At 40.4% G+C, this 21386-nt stretch overlaps 1 protein-coding gene across 1 annotated transcript in view; it reads left to right on the top strand.

The window, feature by feature from the left end:
• The first annotated feature begins 10151 nt into the window (after positions 1-10151).
• Rprd1a (regulation of nuclear pre-mRNA domain containing 1A) overlaps positions 10152-21386 on the top strand; it is a 48695-nt gene continuing 37460 nt past the window's right edge. Inside the window, exon 1 of the mRNA XM_090353241.1 lies at positions 10152-10461. Within this exon, the coding sequence (XP_090209367.1) occupies positions 10311-10461 (151 nt within the window). The 5' untranslated portion in view covers positions 10152-10310. The remainder of the gene's footprint in view (positions 10462-21386) is intronic.

The following is a 21386-nucleotide window of genomic DNA, read 5'->3' on the forward strand; positions in this document are numbered from 1 at the left end:
AGATTTTAAATAGGGGAGGATGTCCAACGTCAGTAAAGGAAACCTTTCTGTATACCTGCACATCCTGTTAAGGGCCAAGGCCAACCTCATAGGGTTCCCAGTCTGCCATCTCATAGCACAGCATATTGTTGCCAGACCACCATTAGCTGAACAGCTTTAACCTGATCCTGATCTCTGAGAAACTGAAGGAGCTTATTGATCACACAAGGTCTGAATGTGAATACAAAAACCACTGTAACCAAGGGGCCCACCCACAAAGGGGAGAAGGTAAGGGAGCCAACCATTTAGTCCAGTCCATAGATAGTTTGCATCGAGTTCATTTTGGCGGCAGTTGAGAGCCTCCTGTAGCCTTTTTTAAGCAGAACAGGCCTTGACGCTTTTGGAGGACTACTACAGCCAGAGAATCAAGTTGAGATTGTAGATCCAAAGTAGTGTCTTTGTGGGCGGCGTGGATAATGATGCCCAGGATGAGGAGAAGGAAGGCAACTGAAGAATCCAACCACAGCTAAGCAGAGCATCCAGTATGGTCTCCTCATTCCTGTGAGCGAGAGGGAGAAGGCATACCTCAAAAGGGGGTGCTCTTGGGTAATTACTTTTTAGTTTGCTGACAATATTTTAAATCTCTAGCCGGTACCCAAATTGGATTTGGTTCTCCCACTGGGAAAACACATCCAAATCCTCTCCCCACACTAATGAGGGGATCAGGGCCTCTCCATGATCCAGTAAGAGGATCTCTCCAACGGACTTCAACCTTTAAATAAACTGTCTGATTAGACCAATGTCTCTGAAAGGCAGTCAGAGGCTGATCCTTGGAAAAATTTAAAATATTTAGTGTAAGTATAGCTGTCCTCAATTGATCATGGGGGTTGCCTCACCCTTTTTGTTTTATTAGTTGATTTTTTAAGGTCTTACTGTGTCTCTCAATTATAGCTTGTCCCCTGGGATTATATGGTATCCCAGTGGTATGTCTAATATTCCAAGTCTGAAAACAATCTTGTAATGATTTACTCATAAAACAAGGCCCATTATCCCTTTTAACCTGTAGGGGTAAACCCAAGATAGCAAAGCATTGTAAAAAATGGCTTTCCGTCGGGCCGGGAGTTTGGCCTAGTGGTTAAAGTGCTTGCCTAGCATGCATGAAGACCCGGGTTCGATTCCTCCGTACCACATACATAGAAAAAAGCCAGAAGTGGTGCTGAGGCTCAAATGGTAGAGCTCTAGCCTTGAGAAAGTCCAAGGACAGTGCTCAGGCCCTGAGCTTAAGCCCAGGACTGGCAATAAATAAATAAATAACATAAAACATATATTTAAAAAAAAATGGCTTTCCGTGTGTCGGGCCCTTTCTCCAGAATGCGCAGTAATCCAACAAGCATGTGAATGAGTATAGACATAAATACATATTTTAATTTCCCAAAGGGTGCATAGTGGGTTACATCAATCTGCCAGATAACATGATTTACATGTTCTCACGATCTTTTTTAAGTCCTTTATAGGGACCAGGGGGGATCTCTGATGCAACCCTCTCCAATTTAAGTGAGTTAGTTCATGTAACCCTTGAGCTAATTGAAAGTCCTGGTGAGGCTGAGCAGTAGCTTTAATAATTCCATTGGATGCCAATTGATCAGCCATTTGGTTTCCTCACGTCAGCCCCCCAGGCAAATCCTGGTGTCCCCAGAGATGCTGTAAAAAAAAAAAAAAATAGGATTAGCTCATTTGTTTACCAGAGATCTGACTTGAATCATTAAGGGAGTGATTGGGTTTCTGTCCAGTTTTATATAGGCTGACACTAAGGTTGGTAGCAAATTGACTACATACAGGCTATCAGAGAACAAGTTCATTGATCCATGAACATGGGTTAAGGCCAAGGCAACTGCATATAGCTCCTTAAACTGTACAGATCCTGTGACTGGCCCAAAATAGTGGGTGCCTTTCCTTTCTTTGGTAGGTAGGGAGGTGAGGCGTATCACTACAGCAGATCTCGCCTTTCCCCCATCTGTGAATACATTTGCTGCTCCAGGGAGGGGCCTGGTGGAAAATAGTATGGGGGGCGTCCATTGTAACCTTGAAAATGACGACACCATCTTGAAGTACCATAATGTCAGTCCAACTTACCCATGAAACCTTCCAAGGCAGTGGCAACCCGATCATGGTTTCTTCCGACCCTCTTGAAGTCCGACAACCAACACCAGTAGGGGATTACCAGCACATCTGGATCTTGTCCATAATGCCTCCACCTGAGCCATTTTAAAATATATAATAGTTTGAGTTTATTCATATTGTTGTACAATAAGTCTCTAGAAATTTTTAATCTTGTACAACTTAGTAAAAATAACTCCACACTCTGAAACAGGCCCATCCTGCGTGCTATTTCTATAAAGTTGAGATGTCTGTATTTTAACATTATAGCCAAACTTAAAGTACACTCGTTCATTTATATACTATCTGGTGGCCTATTCAAGTTACAATATTTTTTTTGCCAGTCCTAGGGCTTGAATTCAGAGCTTCAGTACTGTCCCTGGGCTTTCTCAAGGCTAGTGGTCTGCTATTTGAGCCACAGCACCACTTCCAGCTTTTTCTATGCATGTGGTACTGAGCAATCAAACCCGGCTCTTCATGCATGCTAGGCAAGCACTCTATCACTAGGCCAAACTCCCAGTTTCATCAAGTTACAATATTCTTGATCACCAAAGGAATTCCAGAGAAAATTGGTCCACACTTCGTTCCCAACTATCCCTGACTTCTCTCTCCCTTTCTCTTTTGAACAACCAGCACCTTATTGCTGGGTACTAATGGCTATTTCCTAGGTTTTGTGGCTTTTTAGCCCCCAGAGTCAGGCCACAGGTTCAAAATGTAGAGTGCTGGTCATGAGTAAACTATGAACATGGAAGCAGAAGGAATTTGAATCCCCAAGTTCACACTCTCCTGACACCAGAGGAGAAAATCAAAGGCACCTAAGATGGAGAAGTATTAGAAGTACTATTAGTCCACATACTAAAGAGAATCAGAAGCAAGTGGATAAGTCTGATAAGAATCAGAAGCTTGAGACTTAGAACACCAAAGGGATAGAAACATGAGTATTATTTGATTGGTAGCATGCTTGCTAGCAAGTGTGAGGCCCTGAGTTCAGGCTCTAGCACTGAAATAACAATTACTTAATTAGGGGAGCCTGATAAGATAGAAACATTTCATTTGGCTGAATGTTTATTGTGCTTCAGAAACTCATAGCCCCAACTGTAATGCCATGGTCAGACCACTGCAGGGTAAGTATGTTCTTGTAGCTGAAGGTAGTGTTCCTGTAGGCGTCTGGGAAGCACCACCGACTACCTTCTCCATTTAGAGATTCTGAATGCACACATACAATAGTAACCAGTTTTTGCTCCCGTTGGTGAGTATGTGGAAGATTTAAGCACCTAGTTCCCATGGCTGTGTGTTGTAGAATGGAGATGAGCGAGACCCCAGCAGCTGGTAGACATAAACCAAAAGCTGATGTTGGAAGGCCATGAGTCAGACTGATAGGAAAAGAAAAGAAACAAAAATACTTTGATTAAAGGAGGAGATAATAGTAGATTCAAATAGTACAAGACCCTGATTTCTAGCCCCAAAACTAGAAGAGAGAGAAGGAGAAAAGGGGGAGGGAGAGAAAGAATGAAAAATCATTAAATAAAAGTTACCCTTCCAGGCCAGGAGCATGGACTAGTGGTAGGAGTACTTACCTGGCATGCACGAAGATCTAGGCTTGATTCCCCAGTACCGCATATAAACAGAAAAAGCTGAAAGTGGCACTGTGGCTCAAGTGAAAGAGCCTTGAGAACGCCCAATGACAGTGCCCAGGCCCTGAGTTCAAACCCCAAGACTTGGAAAAAAGAAATAACTTTCTAGGCACCCATGGCTCACATCTATAATCCTAACTACTCAAGAGGCTGAAATCTGAGTATTAGGGTTCAAAGCCCACCTTCTGGGCACAGAAGTCCATGAAACTTTTATATCCAATTAACCACCTAAAGACTGGAAGTAAAGCTGTGGCTCAAAGGGATAGAGTGGTAGCCTTGAGCTGAAGAGCTCAGGGACACACCCAGGGCCAGAGTTCAAGCCCCGTGACTAACACACACACAAAGTTACCTATTTAGGTAAGTGCTGGAGCTCAAGCATATAGGCCTAACTACTTAGGAGGCTGAGATCTGAGCCAGCCAGGACAGACAAATACAATAGACTCATCTCTGATTAACCTGGAGGCATGGCTCAAGTGGTAGAGTGCCATTAGTGAGCAAAAAGTAAGAGCAGAGAGCTTTAAGTTCAAGCCCCAGTACCTACTTTCCCACTGACAGCAATATAAAAGCTAGGTGTCTTCCCTCACTACAGTATTAAAAAATACTGAAAAATTCAACCCAATAAGGCCAGAAATATTTAAATAATTTGGCTGGGCACCAGTGGTTCACGCCTGTAATCCTAGCTACTCAGGAGGCTGAGATCTGGATCACAGTTCAAAGCCAACCCTAGCAAGAAAGTGTGAGACTTAGCACCAATGAACTTCCAAAATGTTGGAAATGAGATATGATACACATGGTAGAGCACCACTAGCCTTGAGCAAAAAAGTGCACCCAGCCCTGAGTTTCAGCCCCAGGACTGGCAAAGTAATAATAATAAAATATGGAAATTAGAAGGAAATTTTCTATAGCCGACTACATAGAAAATCCTGAGAAGGTTTTAGCATTGTACCCAATACAATATCAACACATAAAAGACAAAAATTTTTATCTTTCCCCCACCCCCAGTCCTAGAAGGAACTCAGGGCCTGAGCACTTCCCTGGGCTTTCATTCTACCACTTGAGCCATAGAGCCACTTCCAGCTTTTTCTGTATATATGGTACTGAGGAATCGAACCCACGGCTTCATGCATGCTAGACAAGCACTCTACCATGAGGCCACACTCCCAGCCTAACATTTTTATTTTCTGACAGGATCTATTAGAAACAAAAATTAAAATTCTATTTATAATCGCTCCCCCCAAATGCAATATTTGTGTATCATTCTAGCGAAATGTATGGGATGTTTCTAATGAAAACTAAGAAATGCAGCTAGGTCTGGTGGCTCACGCCTGTAATCCAGGTGACACAGGAGGCTGAGATCTGAGGATCAAGGTTCAAAGCCAGCCCAGGCACAAAAGGATCTGAGACTGTTATCTCCAATTAACCTCTAGAACACAGGAAGTGGGACTTGGCTCAAGGGTAGAGCAATAGTTTTGAGCTGAAGAGGTCAGGGACAGAGCCCAGGCCAAGTTCAAGCACAATGACCTCCCTCTTCCCCCCCCCCAAAGGAAATGCTATGATTGAGAAACCCAATACTGGGAATACTACCAGGAGCTTTTTAGATATAAGCAAGCTAAATATGGCAGGGTATAAACAACTTCTAGACCTTGCTGATGGGAATGCAAAATAATTCCTCCAGTGTGGAATCTACATGATGACCCAGCCATCCTGGTCCTGTGTATTTACTCTAGAGTAATGAAAATTTGTATTTACACAGAGAGCTGTACAGCTAGGCTGTGCACAGTCATCATTAACTAGAAACTGCCCAGATCCCCTGTACCAGTTGAATGGATAAACCATGCTGTGGTACATTGTATTATGCAATACGACTTACTATTAAAAATAATGAACCATTGGTACACCTTCCATGAATGTCACTCTAAAAATGACAGACTAGAAGTTTCCACTTACATGGTATTCAGTCATTCCTCAGAGTTGCATGTATAAACAGTGATTATGAAGTGTGATAGGTGTGTTTTGGGGGAAAACAGAACTTAATTTTGCCAACTGTTCTATAAGTCTATTCATGTAATACAACTTTGCTGCATGTCAATATCATTCTTTTTTTATTTAAAGAATTTATTAACATTGATTTTTACATCGCATTTCAAATGATGTGTTTAACAAATCATTCTTTTTTAAGATGAATAATATTCTATTAATGTTTACAGCACATTTTATATGTGTTTTAAGTCCATGTAGTAAGTCCACTTTAGTGGAACCAGTCTGCTGTCCTGTGGAATTTTGATGCAAGTTTTACAATTGGAAAGATGATTTGATTAACTTAGAAATGTCATTCAAGCTGGAATGTAGCAGCATCCCTCAAAATACAATGGAACATAACAGGCTGTCCCAACTGGTGTACAGGACATCCTGTGCCAAAAAGCTGGTCACTGTCAGAAAGCTAAGGAGCTATTATTTGCATAATTGTAAATCAAAGTGGTTTTGGTACTCTGCCCTTAAAAGTAATGGCTGCAATTACCTGTTGTCAAATGCCTTATAATGGAAAGGGAAACAATTTGATAATACAGCCACCCCAGCCAGGAATTCATTACCATGAATGCTGGGAGCAAAGTGCTTCATCCAATGGGACTTTATCATCAGGCACCACATCCCAAATGACACTCTACCAAAGAAGAGGGCCAGGGGGGTAGTGGCTCACGCCTGTACTGCTAGCTGCTCAGAAGGCTAAGACCTGAGAATTGCAGTTCAAAGCCAGCCCAGGCATGAAAAAAGGTGAGACTCTTGTCCACTAGGTGCCAAAGATGAAAATTTTAGAAATTTCAATGTAACAATTCAATATGATGGTGTCTGGAACCCATTTTTATTTTAATTTCTTTTGAGGAGGGCAATTCCACTGTTGGAGGGCAGCACCTGCTCTAAGCTATGAGGAATCAGCTGATCACAGATTATATTTTTTTCTCCAATTCACAGCAAAAGTCATTGTTCTAGGCAGGGACTTGTAAAGTTGTTGTATGATACACCTGCCAAACAGGCTGGACTTGTTGAGCAGCATCATAAAATGCCAGGCCATAAACAAATGAAAGCCATCAGATTAGTTCAGGACTTGACTAAATAAATCACATTAAGAAAAATATTCCTAGATGTGAGACATGAGACAGCACAATGGACTTGCAAACCATTCATTATTGAACTTCTATGCCATGTTTGCTTCATTAGCAAAATAGACTGAAATCCTCACCCTCATAAAACTTTCATCTAGTAAGAATGGGCAAACAAAAAAGCCAGAAGTGGTGCTGAGGCTCAAGTGGTAGAGCTCTAGCCTTGAGAAAGTCCAAGGACAGGGCTCAGGCCCTGAGCCGAAGCCCAAGACTGGCAAAAAAAAAAAAAAAAAAAAAAAAAAAAAAAGAATGGGCAGACAGGAAATTTACATAAAAGGATAGATTGTCTAATATATTAGAAAATGGTATTGTGTTTTTAGAAAGTTATTATGGAATCTGATATTCTTCCTTAAAAGAAAAGGCACAAGGATTTTTTTTCTAATTCCAATAGTTCACAGCTATTGTCTTACATTTGTTAGCAGAATTCAGCAATTGACTATGCAAATGTACTCTTCCCAAAGTTCTACTGGTTTCTTCCTATATCTAGGGTCTTTCCTTGGGCAATTTTTAAAAATCTCATTTCTCCTCAATTCACCATCCAAACAACATTGGGAACACCCTGAGCTCAGTTCTTGACCTTCTTCATGACCTTGCTTGGTAATCTTTAGATACTAACTTTAGATATTCAATCTCAATATTCAAAACTCACAAAGTTATACTCCAGGCCAGACCTCTCTTAGTTTACCTACCTAGCATCTCCATTTAGTATTGCAACTTTAATATAAATTACTATTTCTCCCTTTACATTTGCCTGTGAGAAAAGCAGTCATTTCTGTCAAAGTGTTTCCATCTTATAACCGGTTACTATTTTCTACTTATATTTCCTGTCATTTTTGCTTCTTGACTTCAAATTGTCAGTTGTGTTGTCAGTAACCAGCCTGCCACATCAGGAGCACAATACTTACCAATGAGGTCAAAAGAACAACATCCCTTCAATGCGTTTGGGACCTGGCTAGCAAGAATGTCAGTGAACACATAAGTTGGAACATGACAACTAATAATTTTGGTGATTGCAGGGTTCATAAAAGTGAACACTCTGCTAAAGTTAGGTGTCTGACGACAAATAGTTTAAACTTAGCCTATGCTAAGGTTAAAGGCTAGATAGACTAAGTGAACTAATAAACAGAAAAACATATAATGAAGAACTGAAGAATGTAGACAAAGATAAGGTATTTGAGTGAGAGAAGGAAAAATACGGATAGTTACCTTATCTATCTTGTTTGAAATGGAAAAGATAAACTGCATTTATAGCCAAACATACATATATTTAATCCTTATGTAGTACAAATTTCTTGAATAGTCCTCAAAAGAAAAAAAAAGATGTAGGCTGAGTGTCTGAGGCTCATGCTTATAAACCTAGCTATTCAGGAAGCTAGAATCTGCTGGCCTAAGTAGGAAAGCTCATGAGACTGATCCATTAACCAGCAAATAGCTGGAAGTGGGACTATGCCTCAAGGGATAGAGTGCCAGCCTTGAGCAAAAGAGCTCAGGGACAGTACTCAGGCTCTGAATTTAAGGCCCACAACCGAAAAAAAAAGTCCAGAAATCTCATAATTAATCAGTTGTGGGGCTTGAACTCGGGCCACTATCAGTTTTCTGGTGGTTAATTGGAGATAAGATTCTCTTGTAGTTTTCAGCCCAGGCTGACTTCAAACCTTGATCTCAGAGCTCAGTCTCTTGAGTAGCTTGGGTTACAGGTATGAGTCACTGGCACATGACTTAGATTTTTCCCCCCTAGTTCTAGGGAGGACCTCAGAGCCTGGTACATTTCCAGTGACTGGACATACTCTAATGTTGAGGCTCGCTAATCCTCAGGCTCCCTAAATTATTAACTATATAACAAATACACAAACACCGTATTCTTCCATTAAGCTACCTCCTTAGCAATACAAACACATTATTCTTGTTAAAGCTAAAAATGCAGACATTGCTTAAGGTTTCAATTTTGATCTCTGAGGCCGTCTTTAAAGTGGTACCCATTATTCCTGAACACTGGTCATCTATTTGCATACTTGTAAATTCATATAAAACACATACTTAAAAAAAGTTATTTTGTGCTTTAACTTACAAAATACAAAACCATTATCAATTTTTATTTTCTGTCCTGTTCTTTCTTTTTCAGCAGAACTAAAGCCATTCTTACCACTGAGCCATAACAATAACTTTGGTTGTGGCTAGTTATTTGTAAGCTTTTGTGCTGCAAGAAACCTGGAGTAGTAAGAAAGGCAGGCTTGATGTTAGCAAAGCCAGGGGAAGAAGTGGTGTGCAGAAGTATGATGTGGCATGTTGATGCTAGGCAATGGCTGAGCCTAGGCAAAAAAAAAAAAAACAAAACAGGGCCCCTTGAGAAGATCCCCCAACATCTGATTTAGGTTTCATCATTCACCATCCCCACAGATCCACTAGTGCTTTTATTTTTCATTCTTTCCTCAAATATTTGGGATTGATTATCCCTTATCTATATTCACCACATCTTACTGGTGTTTATTTCTTGCCCCCTTCTTCCCTCCCTTTCTCTCTTGTTACTGGGGTATGACTGTACTACCCATTCCAGTCAGGCCCCAAGCCCATTGTTTTTGTTTAGGGTGTGTGTGTGTGTGTGTGTGTGTACCAGTCCTGGAATTTGAACTGGGTCTGGGCACTGTCCCTGAGCTTCTTTTGCTCAAGGCTAGCAACCTACCATTTGAACTACAGTGCCACTTCTAGCCTTTTCTAGTTATGTGATTGCTAAGGAATCGAACCAAGGGCTTCATGCATGCCAGGCAAGCCCTCTACCACTAAGCCACATTCCCAGCCCGGTTTTTTGTTCCTGTTGAAATGGAGATCTCGAGATGTTGCGGGGCTAACCTCCATTTCTTGTCTCCGTTAAGTAGACTGGGGACTACAGGCAAGGTACTATCCATGCAGTTTAAGGATGTAACTGATCAAGCAAATCATTTTGCAACTCTTGTCGCAAAGCGTGGCCGTGCTAATTTATACCAATGTAAAAACTCACGCAGAGATCCGTGATCGCTATTTACTAGGCGGACCCGGCTCTGGCCAGACACAACCAGGGAATCCAAGAGTCGGGCCCTCAGGATTAGCGATCCGGCCGCACAACCCTACCCTTTTTCCAGGCTTCAGTGCAGGCCACGCCCCTTCCGCCAGGTAGTCCCGCCTCTCAGCCGCGCCTCCTTCCCCGAGCCCAGCAGGGAGACGGGGCGTGGCCTGTCCGTGACGTCACCTCCGGCTGGACGCCATCTTGCCGGGTTGCGGCGGGACTTGGACGTGTCCCCGGCTGTGGCGAAGGCGTGGGGGAGGGGGCGAGGCCGCGACCAGTGCGGCGACACTCTCCTCCCCTTGGCTCCGCGGCGTGGGACGGCGTGGACTTGTTTTCGGAGGGATGTCCGCCTTTTCTGAGGCGGCGCTGGAGAAGAAGCTGTCGGAGTTGAGCAACTCGCAGCAGAGCGTGCAGACCTTGTCGCTGTGGCTCATCCATCACCGCAAGCACTCGCGGCCCATCGTCACCGTGTGGGAGCGGGAGCTGCGAAAAGGTGAGTCCCCCGCGCCTCGGCCTCCTCCCCCCACCCCCCGCCCCCGGGCCGGCTCTCCCGCGGCCCCGGCCCTGCCTTCCGCCGGCCGGCTCCGCGGCGGCCCCCAGCCCCCGGGCCCTCTGGTTCCGGGGCTTCGGGAGAGCTGCGGCCGAGCCCGCGCTCGGGGTCCGCCGCTCCGAGGGATACCGTGCGGCGCGCTTCCTGCGAAGTCTGCGCCCAGCTTTATGCACAGTCGGCGCTTCGTACCTACCAACTGCACAAAGAAATGAATAACTAAACTGTAGATGTCTGCTGATGTAGTCCAGGAACTCTCTTAGGGCTAGAGACTCAGTATTTGTTTTCGCATCCCCCCCCCGCCCCCATTCTGTAGCTTATGTTGGAGGATATAGAAAAGATTGATGTGATTTGGGGGGGAGTTACTTCCATCAGTTCTGTAACATCAAACCAAGTAATAAAATCAATAGAAGTATATCAGCCTTAGGACTGAGAATCTCAAGTAAGATGCATAATGTAGTCGGGGGAGAATCCTGACTTTGTAGATTTTAGAGGATCTGGATTGGCAGATTTCTTTACCTTCTGGATTGTAGGTGTCTTGCCTGACAATGAAGGAGTTAGACAAAGTGATCTAAAGGACCTTTCTGGTCTATAATTCAGTGCCATGGAAAATGAAAGTAAACGTCTTAGCCTGGCGCGGTGGCTCACGCCTGTAATCCGAGCTATACAAGAGACTGAGATCTGAGGATCAAGGTTCAAAGCTAGCCTGGGCACAAAAGGACCTGAGACTCTATCTCTAACCTCTAGAAAACGGAAAGTGGGACTTGGCTCAAGGGTAAGGCGGTAGCCTTGAGCTGAAGAGCTCTGGGACAATGCCCAAACCCAGGGGTAGAGTGGTAGCCTTGAGGTGAAGAGATCAGGAACAGCACTCAGGCCGAGTTCAAGCCCCATGACACCCCCCCACACCAAAAAAGTAAATTTCTTGAGCAGACAACTGCCAGTGAAATACTCAATATCAGTCCTCCACGGAGTGCCTGTTTGTCAACTGACAATGAAAAAGTTTGCTTAGTACTTTTGTACCTTAATTCTAATTCATTCGGTCAAGTAGGCACTCTTCCTTAAGCCATATGTCCGGATGGGCTTGATGATTAAGTGTTAATGGTTTTAACAAATTGTTTTCAAGTTAAATAGGGTGGCAGTATATAGACAGAGTATTTGGTTAAGAGGGTGCAGTAACTTAGAGGAAAACGAGTTACAGCTTTGTTTTTCAATTTATGTGTATTGTGCTCCATGAGGAATTCAGTTGAGTGGACAAAAAGGTCAAACAAAAGCAAGACAAGACAAAAAAAAAAAAACCTACCTGGATAAATTCTAGCAATATTGGAATGTGAATTTAGGGCCTTGCTTTGCCAGGCAGAACCTCTACCAATTGATCCACGCAATCAGCCTCATATATAAAGGTTTTGGAAAGTAGCTATGAACTTGGAAAAACAGGAATTGAGTCTGCTTCGATACTATAATAGATTTGGAAACCGGCAGATTTATTTTTTTCTGGGGGGGAGGAGGAGGATGGCAAAGAAAGGATCACTTGGAAGCATATGTTGCTCCCTACTGGTGGCTTATGTCTATAATCCTAGCTATACTCAGGGGGCTAAGATCTGAGGATTGTGGTTTAAGACCAGCCCTTGCAGGAAAATCTGTGAGACTCGGGGGTGTGTGGGGGGGGGGGGAGGGAAATGGGTACCAAGACATGTGAAAGGGTATCAATGTACGTGAATTAATGCACCTTCTATCTGGCAAATATCATGTAACCCTTTTACTAATTACAATAAAAAAATGCAAAAAAAAAAATCTGTGAGACTCATCTCCTATAAACTACTCAGAAAAAAGCCTGAAGTGGCAATGTGGCTTAAGTGGTAGAGCTCTAGCCTTGATCACAAATAGGCTTAAGGACAGCACCCAGGCCCTGCCTGAGTTCAAACACCCAGTAAGGGGTGGGTGGGTGGGAAAAAAAACACATATAGCCAATAAAGTATTGGTAACCAGAGTACCAAACCAATAGAGACATGGCAATACTGCTTCTAGGCTTTTCACATGTTGCAACCTGAAAGGCCAATAAATGATACATAGTAAAGAGAGTTTTTTTCCGGTGAGATACAGCTTATTGTTCATAAGTTTGGCAAAATTGAAAATATGAGGATGTCTAGAATTACTGAAAATGAAAACAAACAGTAAGGACCAGGAGTTTGGCCTAGTGGCAGAGTGCTTGCATGAACGAAGACCAGAATTCCATCCCTTGGCATCACTCACATACTTAGAAAAAGTTGGAAGTGGTGCTGTGTCTCAAGTGGTAGAGCTCTAACCTTGAGAAAATCTAAGGACAGTGCTCAGGTCCTACATCCAAGCACCAGAGCTGGCAACAGCAACAACAACAACAACAAAAACCAGTAAATCAATTCAGCCTGATAGAGGCTTCAGAACAGTTTTTTTTTGTTTTGTTTTGTTTTAAATAATAGCTATGTCAAATGAAGTTGAAGGTGTGTATCTGTTGATTTGAGGATTCTCTTTTTAAGACTATTTCCTCAAAATTCCTCAAAATGAGTACACACTAACAAATTTTGCAGCCTTGATACAAAAATGGAAGCAATTTTTTTTCATTATTTTGCAGTGCTGTGGATGAAAACCCAGTGCTTTGTGCCTGCTTATCACGTGCTTTACCTACTGAGCTATCTCCCAAGCCCTTAAAATATGAAAATTGTGTAAACATTCCATTAGAGAACAGTCAGAAATGATGTGATATTCATACAGCATAATAGTGTGCAGCAAGTGCATAAACAAGCAAGACCTTCATGAGACAACACAACTGACTTAAAAAAACCCAGCACATTCTTGAGCTAAAGAAGCATGCACTAGTATGCATTTGTTAAAGTTTGAAACCAAATATGTAAATTTTACTTTTTTTACCTTTTTTTAGAAAATAAAATTTTCATTTGAAATGTACTAGTAAACATTTCTTCTATTCATTTCCTTGATTTAGAAAATAATTATTGAGCCCTTTCCTCTGCTAAATAGACTAAATATGATTCAGCAGATAAAATGACATACCTGTCTTCGTGGAACTTATGTGTTGGCTAGGAAAGTACACTACTAAGTTAATAGAAATAGTAAAATAGAATTGAGAACATGGCTTAGTTTAGATAGTCTGGACAGACTTCTTTTGATTCAGAGCTTGAAGTATGAGCGTAATGTACCAGGAGCAGTACTAGGGAATATAGACCTCATTGTTGCGTTAAGGTGGGCTTATGGAAAGCATTATGTGACACTTTACATAGAACATGAAACAGAACATAGAATTTTTATTAGTGAATATTAATGGTATGAAGTGGTTTCATGTACTGTTTCTATACATGATCCCACCCCCATAATACACATTTTAGATAAGCATCTAGAATTTCATATCTAAAATAAAAACTTTTAAAGGATTTAAGGTATAAATGAATCTTCCTGTGTGTAAGAATGCATTAAAAGAATTACTTAATCACTTGCAGTTATTTAGCTTTTTGGTCATTTTTTAGTCTTTTTTTTTTTTTTTTTGTCAGTCATGGGGCTTGAATGAACTGAGGGCCAGGGTGCTGACTGTGACCTTTTTTGCTCAAGGCTAGTACTCTACTACTTTGAGTACCTCTAATGGTTTTCTGGTGATTAATAAAAAAAAAAAAAAGAGAGAGAGACTTCGTGCATGCGAGGCAAGCACTCTACCACTAGGCCAAACTCCTAGCCCCTGTATGTATCTTTTAAGGATTGGTCATGTGGCTTGGTGGTAGAACATGTGCTTGGCATGCAGGAGGCTCCTCATTCTATCTCTAGCACTGCAAAAATAAATAAAATAATCTTATTTTTTCTATAAACATTATGTACTTTTTAAAAAAATATATTTTATGTATTTTTTTTTTTTTTTTTTGCCTGGGGCTTGAACTCAGAGCCTGGGCACTGTCCCTGAGTTCTTTTCCTCAAGGCTAGCTAGCACTCTATCATTTGAGCGACAGTGCCACTTTTGGCATTTTTCTGTTTATGTGGTAGCTTTCATTTAGCTTGAAAGATTTTAAGTTTTCTTTCTTTCTTTTTTTTTTTTTTGCCAGTCCTGGGGCTTGAACTCAGGGCCTGAGCATGTCCTTGGACTTTCTCGGGGCTAGAGCTCTACCACTTGAGCCTCAGCACCACTTCTAGCTTTTTCTATAGATGTGGTACCAAGGAATTAAACCTAGGTCTTTGTGCATGCTAGGTAAGTACTCTACCACTAGGCCCAACTCCCGGCCCTGGTTTTAAAGGTTAGTTTTTATCAGATATAGGACTTCTGGTTGATCATTATACTTTTCTTCAGGATATTAACCATGTTGTCTTATTGTCTTGTGTTCACCATTGCTGACAAGAAATTGATTTTAATCTATTGAAGCTTGCTTTTATAGGGCAATTACTTCTCTGTTACCTATTCCAGCCTTTAGATTGAGCATAATGTATCTCAGTGTCCATCCTACTTGCAGTTTGAGTATAATGTATCCCTGAGTTTATCCTACTTGTAGTTTATTAAGCTTCTTGAATTTATTTATTTATGTCTTTCCTCCCATTTTAGAGTTTTCAGCGATTTCAGTACTTATCCACAGGACAGTTCTAAAATCTAAGTACCTACCTGAAACCATAGATAGTACTGAACATTAAGTGTACTTTTTTCCCTATAAATTGATACACAAGTTGCACAAACTGGCCATAATTTTATAGTTTGAGATACAACAGCAAATATAGCACATCTAAGTTTTCTTTTTGGCCATACTGGGGCTTGAACTTTGGGCCTCACTGCTTGCTAGCCTGGTGCTTTACCACTTGAGCCACAAATAATCAGGCTGGTTATTTTAGAGCTGCAATCTTACAAACTTTTCTACCTATATTTAGGGGTACAGGAGTGAGCCACTAGAACCTGGCTCACACATTTCTTTTCTCTTCACATTTCATGGGTAGAGGATGTATTCTTTTTGGGGGGTGGAGTGAGGGGCCATGGGCTTGAACCTGAGGCCTTTGGTGCTGTCCCCTGAGTTGTTTTGCTCAATGCTGGCACTCTACCACTTTGAGCCACAACTCTACTTCAGGTTTAAAATGGTTGATTAGAGATGAGAGTCTTTACTAGCTTTCCTACCCTGGCTGGCTTTGAACCATAATCCTTGGATCTCAGCCTCCTGAGCAGTTAGGATTACAGGTGGGAGCCAACACCACTTGACTAGAGTATATATTTCTACTGTGGATTGTAGCAACCTCACCACATGATTTTTTTCCCCCTATATTAACTTAAAAAGTGGTATTACCTTCTAAATACTTTTTGTTGTTATCAATATATGATTTATCACACTGTGCTTTTAATGATTCAGTGTTTTTTCTTTTTTCTTTTTTTTTTTTTGGTCATGGGCCCTGAACTCAGCCTGTGCGCTGTCCCTGAGCTCCTCAGCTCAAGGCTACTGACATACCCCTGAGCCAAGCCCCACTTCTTTTCTAGAGGTTAATTGGAGATAAGAGTCTCAAGTCCTTTTGTGATCCTCAGATCTCAGCCTCCTGAGTATTTAGGATTACAGGTGTGAGCCCATATTTCTTCTTAGTTTTCTCAAGAACCGAGCCACTGAGATCTGTGTAGGGATGTATGGACCTACAAAGTAAAAAATCATGGTATTACTAAGACTCTTGTTCCATTTAATAGTACAGAAGCAAGGATAGATGAAAACTGGTAGTATACAAGCATTCATTAAGACAGACAAATCAAACTCCTAATAGTCATTATGTTTTTCATAACACTCTTAGTCAAAATGTTTCACTTAAAAGTGCTTACTGATGTGGTATAAATTACTAATTTTTTATGAGTAAAATTACATCTTTTCACATTTTTTTCGTTGTGTAAAATATATAAACATCACCAGTGTCAGTGGCTCACACCTGTATTGATAGTTACCAGGTAGCTGAGATCTGAGGAATATAGTTCAAAGCCCCAAGAAAGTCTGCAAGACTTCTAGCTCCAGTTAACCTCTCAAAGCTAGCAGAGCTGTCTCAAGTGATTGAGCAGCAGGCTTAAGCAAAAAAGCTCAAGAATAGCACCCAGGCCCTGAGTTCAAGCCCCAGGACTGGCATGTGTATATGTTTGCGTGCACATATGTATATATGTGTGAGAGAGATAAACAGAAAAATAGACAAAAATAGGAAAAGGGGAAGAGAAAGAAAATCTAATGTTTAACAATTAGATATTAGCACTGAAATGACTATTTCAGCCATCTGTATCTTTTGTTTTCCTTTGTTTATTTTGTGACAGTTCTGGCATTTGATCTCAGGATCTTGGCACTATTCTTGGGATTTTGTGCTCAAGTCTAGCATTCTACCACAAATCCCCTCCTTTTTTTACTTATCAGTTAATTGCAACCCCCTGGTCCAAAATACATTAAATTTACCATCTTATGGTAACTAGACACTTTTGTCCAGTGCAGAGGCATTAAGTACATTGATCTTCTTTTGCAGCTGTCTCCACTGTCCTTTTTAGTGTGCCTAAATTCTTCCCAAGTGGAATCTACCCAATACTTAGTGTTAACTACCAGTCTTTTCCCTACTCTCTCAGCCTACTTTCTCTCCTGAATTCTACTACTCTGGGTATCTCAGAGAAGAGGAATCTGTCCATCTGTGACTGGCTTGGCTTTACATAATCTTCTCAAGTGTATTCATATTGTAGTTTGTGTTAGAATATCTTTTCCCTTTTAACACTGAATAATAATCCCATTGTATCTATATACTATTTTATCCATTCATTGGTTTTGGACACTTGGATTGCTTTCATCTTTGGGCCGCAGTGAATAGTATTGCTATAGGTGTACAATATTTGTATGAATCCCTGCGTTCTCGCCTTACTCTGCCTCACCCCCTCACCCTGCCTCCTCCCATGTAGCTCAAGCTGTCCTGGAATTTACAATCCTCCTTTATCAGTCTCTCAGTGCTGGGATTATAGGCAGACCACCATGCCTGAGTTCTGCTTTGATTTCTTTAGGAGTACATGCTCAGAAATTGAATTTCTAGATTGTATGATAATTGTGTATTCATTCTTTTTGTTGACAAATTGTACTGTTTCCCACAACTGTGATACCATAATGCTGGCAATACATCATTGTCCCGTTTCTCTGCAGCATGGGCCAGTATTTATTTTTTCTCAGTGTATGGGTGCACATGTGTGTATTCATGCTTATGTTTTGATAAGTTTTTTCAATCCATTTTTTTGTTGCTAATAATACTATTACAGATAAGATACTTAATGAAAAGAAGAATACTTTGACTTAATTCTGGATTATCTCCTGAAGTTGTCAAAATTGTGAGATGGTGCATGTTTAACCTAAGAGAAGGAGGGTCAGAGAGAGAGGTGTCTCATCTGGTTCCCATCCCACTCCTCTTTAAATAAAGCCCACCAATACTTTGTAAAGGGAGCTTCATTTTGATGATTTTATCTAATCACAATGAGTCAATTGTATGTTAGTCATACTGTACAGTGGGGATTAAATATCAACATAAGAAGCTCTGAAAGATACTCAAATCATATTCAGACTAGCTCTCCTAGTGTGGGTGAGTGGTATCCATTAATAATTTTGGTTTACATTTCCCTAATGACCAGGGATGTTGAACATTATTTCATGTGTTGGCTTATTTCTATATCTCTGGAGAAGTATCCTTTCAAGCCCTTTGCCTGGTTTTGAATTGGACTGTTTTTGTTGTTGACGTTGTAGTAGTTTAAAAATATATGATCTACTAGAAGATGTATGATTTATAAGTCATACTTTTCTGGTTTTTTTTTAACTGTTAATTTTGTTTTTCAGACAGGTTCTCACGCCAGATTGGCGTCAGACTTCTGTCTCTTCAGAAGGAGTAGATGCCACCATGTCCAGCCAATACTGTTTTGTTAATATCTTAAAAGGCTTTTTTTTAACTATTCTTGCCAACTGTGCCTTAGGTGGTAAGCCAAGAAATCATAGCCAAAGCCCATTCTTGACAATTTCTCCGTTTTTTTGTTTTATTTTGTTCTTTTTAGTTTTCACATGTAGTTTTTTTTTTTTGTTTTGTTTTTTTTTTTTTTTTTACCTATTTTGAGCCAGTTTTTGTATGAAGTATGAAACTTAGGTTGAGGATCTCTCTTTCTTTTTCTTCTTAAGAGCATGATTTATACCACACATTTGTTGGAAAGGAGTTGTCTTTTCCTTCATGGAATATCTTTCACACTTTTAATACAACGGCTTATGCCTATTTGGGGGGGGGTCTGTTTCTGGATTCTTTGTTCTTTCTGTTGATTCATTTCTTCTGTCAATATCACAGTTTTTATTACTGCAACTATAATACACATGGAGATTAGGTAGATTGATTTCTCTCATTCTTTTTCAAGATTGTTTTACTTGTTTCTTTACCTTTCTGTATGGATTTACAGATTTTTATTTCTTGGATTTTGTTGAAATTTGTATTGATCTCATATCAGCTTAAGGATAAGTGGCACACTTGTATTGAGTTGCAATCTGTGGACATGATCAATCTATTTAGTTAGATTTTCTCCTGTCTTGTCCTGTCCATTCCTGGGGCTTGGACTCAGGGCCTGGGAATGGCCCTGAGCTTTTGCTCAAGGCTAGCACTCTACCACTTCAGCCACAGTGCCTCTTCCAGCTTTTTCTGTTTATATAGTGCTGAGGAATTGAACCCAGGGCTTAATACATGCTAGGCAAGCACTCTATCACTAAGCTACATTCCCAGCCTCTAGTTAGATTTTCTTTGAAGTTTTCCATCAGTATTTTGTTGCTTTCATTGTATCATTCCCCTCCTCATACATGTTATTAGATTTATACTTAAGTATAAGTTTTTTACTATTTAAAACATTGAAATAATTTTTTCCGTTATTTATTTTTGCCAATCCTGGGCCTTAAACTCAGGGCCTGTGCACTGTCCTTGGACTTTTCTCAAGGCTAGAGCTCTACCACTTGAGCCACAGCACCACTTCCAGCTTTTTTCTATGTATGTGATACCAAGGAATAGGAATTGAATCTGGGTCTTCTTGCATGTTAGACAAGCACTCTACCACTAGCTAAACTTCCAGCCTTTTATTTTGTTTTGTATGACCTCATTAGTCCTACTTATTATTTTTTTAAAATGGATTACTGGGATTTCTTTACAGATGATCATGTCATCTGTAAATAGGGAACATTTTGTTATTTCTGACTTCTATGTCTTTTATCCTTTCCTATACAGCAAGTACACTTTAGGGAGTTTCCAATACGATGTTGAATAAGGACAATGAGCATAGACATCTTTACCTTGATCTTGATGCGTTCGGTTTCCACCATTAGATGAACTGTAAGATTTTTAGATACTCTTCATCAAATTTAGTATGTTCTCTGTCAGTGGTTTTACTTTATCATGAGTACTGAATTTGTCAATTGATAAATATAGACAATTTTTCCTTTAGTCTATTAATAAGGTGACTTATTTGTGTCTAACCAGATTTGTATCTCTGGAATGAATTCTAGTTGTCACTTATATAATTCTGTTGTATATTTTGCTGAATTTTATTTATACTAACATTTTGTTAAGATGTCTGTATTCATGAGGGCTGTTGGTCTGTAATTTTTTTCATATATTTTTAATTAATAGAAGGGTTACATTATATTCACCAGATAGAAGGTACATTACTTCACCTACATTGGTTGTAAATTTTTTTTTGATGTCTGGTTTTGAAACCATAGTAGCAAATTTATAAAATAAAATTTGTTCCCTTTATTTGTTTATTTAGTGCTGGGGTATGAACTTAGGTCCCTGTGCTCCCTCTTCATGCTTGCTTGACTGATATGCTACCATCTGAGCCACACTTTTAGCTCTACTCTTAGGTTTTCTGTAAGAGATTAGAGTTTTAAAATTATGAATCCAGTTCCTGTAATGGTCATAGAGCTGTTCAAATTATGTATTTCATATTAAGTGAGTTGTGGCAGCCATGTTTTTAGGAAATAGTGCATTTTGTTAAAGTGTCTAATTTGTTTTTGGAGTTGTTTGAAGTATTCACTTGTCCTTTGATTTCTCAAAGGTCTGTGATGATATCCCTGCTTAATTCTTTTTGTTTGTTTTTCTAGTACTGAGGCTTGAACTCAGAGCTTGAGCACTGTCCCTGAGCTTTCTCAAGGCTACAGCTCTACCACATGAGCCACAGCACCATTATTTGGTATGTGGTACCAAGTAATCAACCCGAGGGCTTTATGCATGCTAGGCAAGCACTCTACCAAATAGGCCATGCTCCTGGCCCTCTGCTTAATTCTTGATACTAATTGTTTCTTTTTTCTTTACCATTCTGGCTAACAAGTTTTTACTTGTAGTGGTCTTTACAAAGAATTCAGTATTACATTTTTTCTCCTTTATTATCAATTGGCTTTCCTTCCTTTTACTGCCTGGTTTTGGTCTTTCCCTCTTTCTTGTATCCAGTACTTGAACTCAGGGGCTCGGTCCTTGCTCAGCTTGCTGGTTCATGACTTGCTGTTTATCACTTGACCCATACCTCCAACTCAACCTTTTGCTAATTAATTGGAAATGGAGTTTTGCAGAGTTTCCTGCTTGGATTGGCTTTTAACTGTGATGATTCAGGCATGAGCTCCTCACATCTTCTTAAAATAGGAGCTTGGATTAGTTATTTGAGGATGTTTTTTTCCCCCAATATATGCTTTTAATGTTATTTTAAAAATCTTCTTAGTACTTCTTCACTTGTCACACAGATTTTGTTATGTCTTATTTTTAGTATTTTTGTAGTTGAAAGCATTTTTATGATAGGTGCTTTAAAGTCTTTGTCAGATGTCTCTGGTATCATTGTTCAGTTAATGTTGGCATCTGTAGATTGTCTTTTT

The sequence above is a fragment of the Megascapheus bottae genome, chromosome 19, assembly GCF_031878675.1.
Source record: "Megascapheus bottae isolate mThoBot1 chromosome 19, mThoBot2.hap1, whole genome shotgun sequence".
Classification (NCBI taxonomy): Eukaryota; Metazoa; Chordata; class Mammalia; order Rodentia; family Geomyidae; genus Megascapheus; species Megascapheus bottae.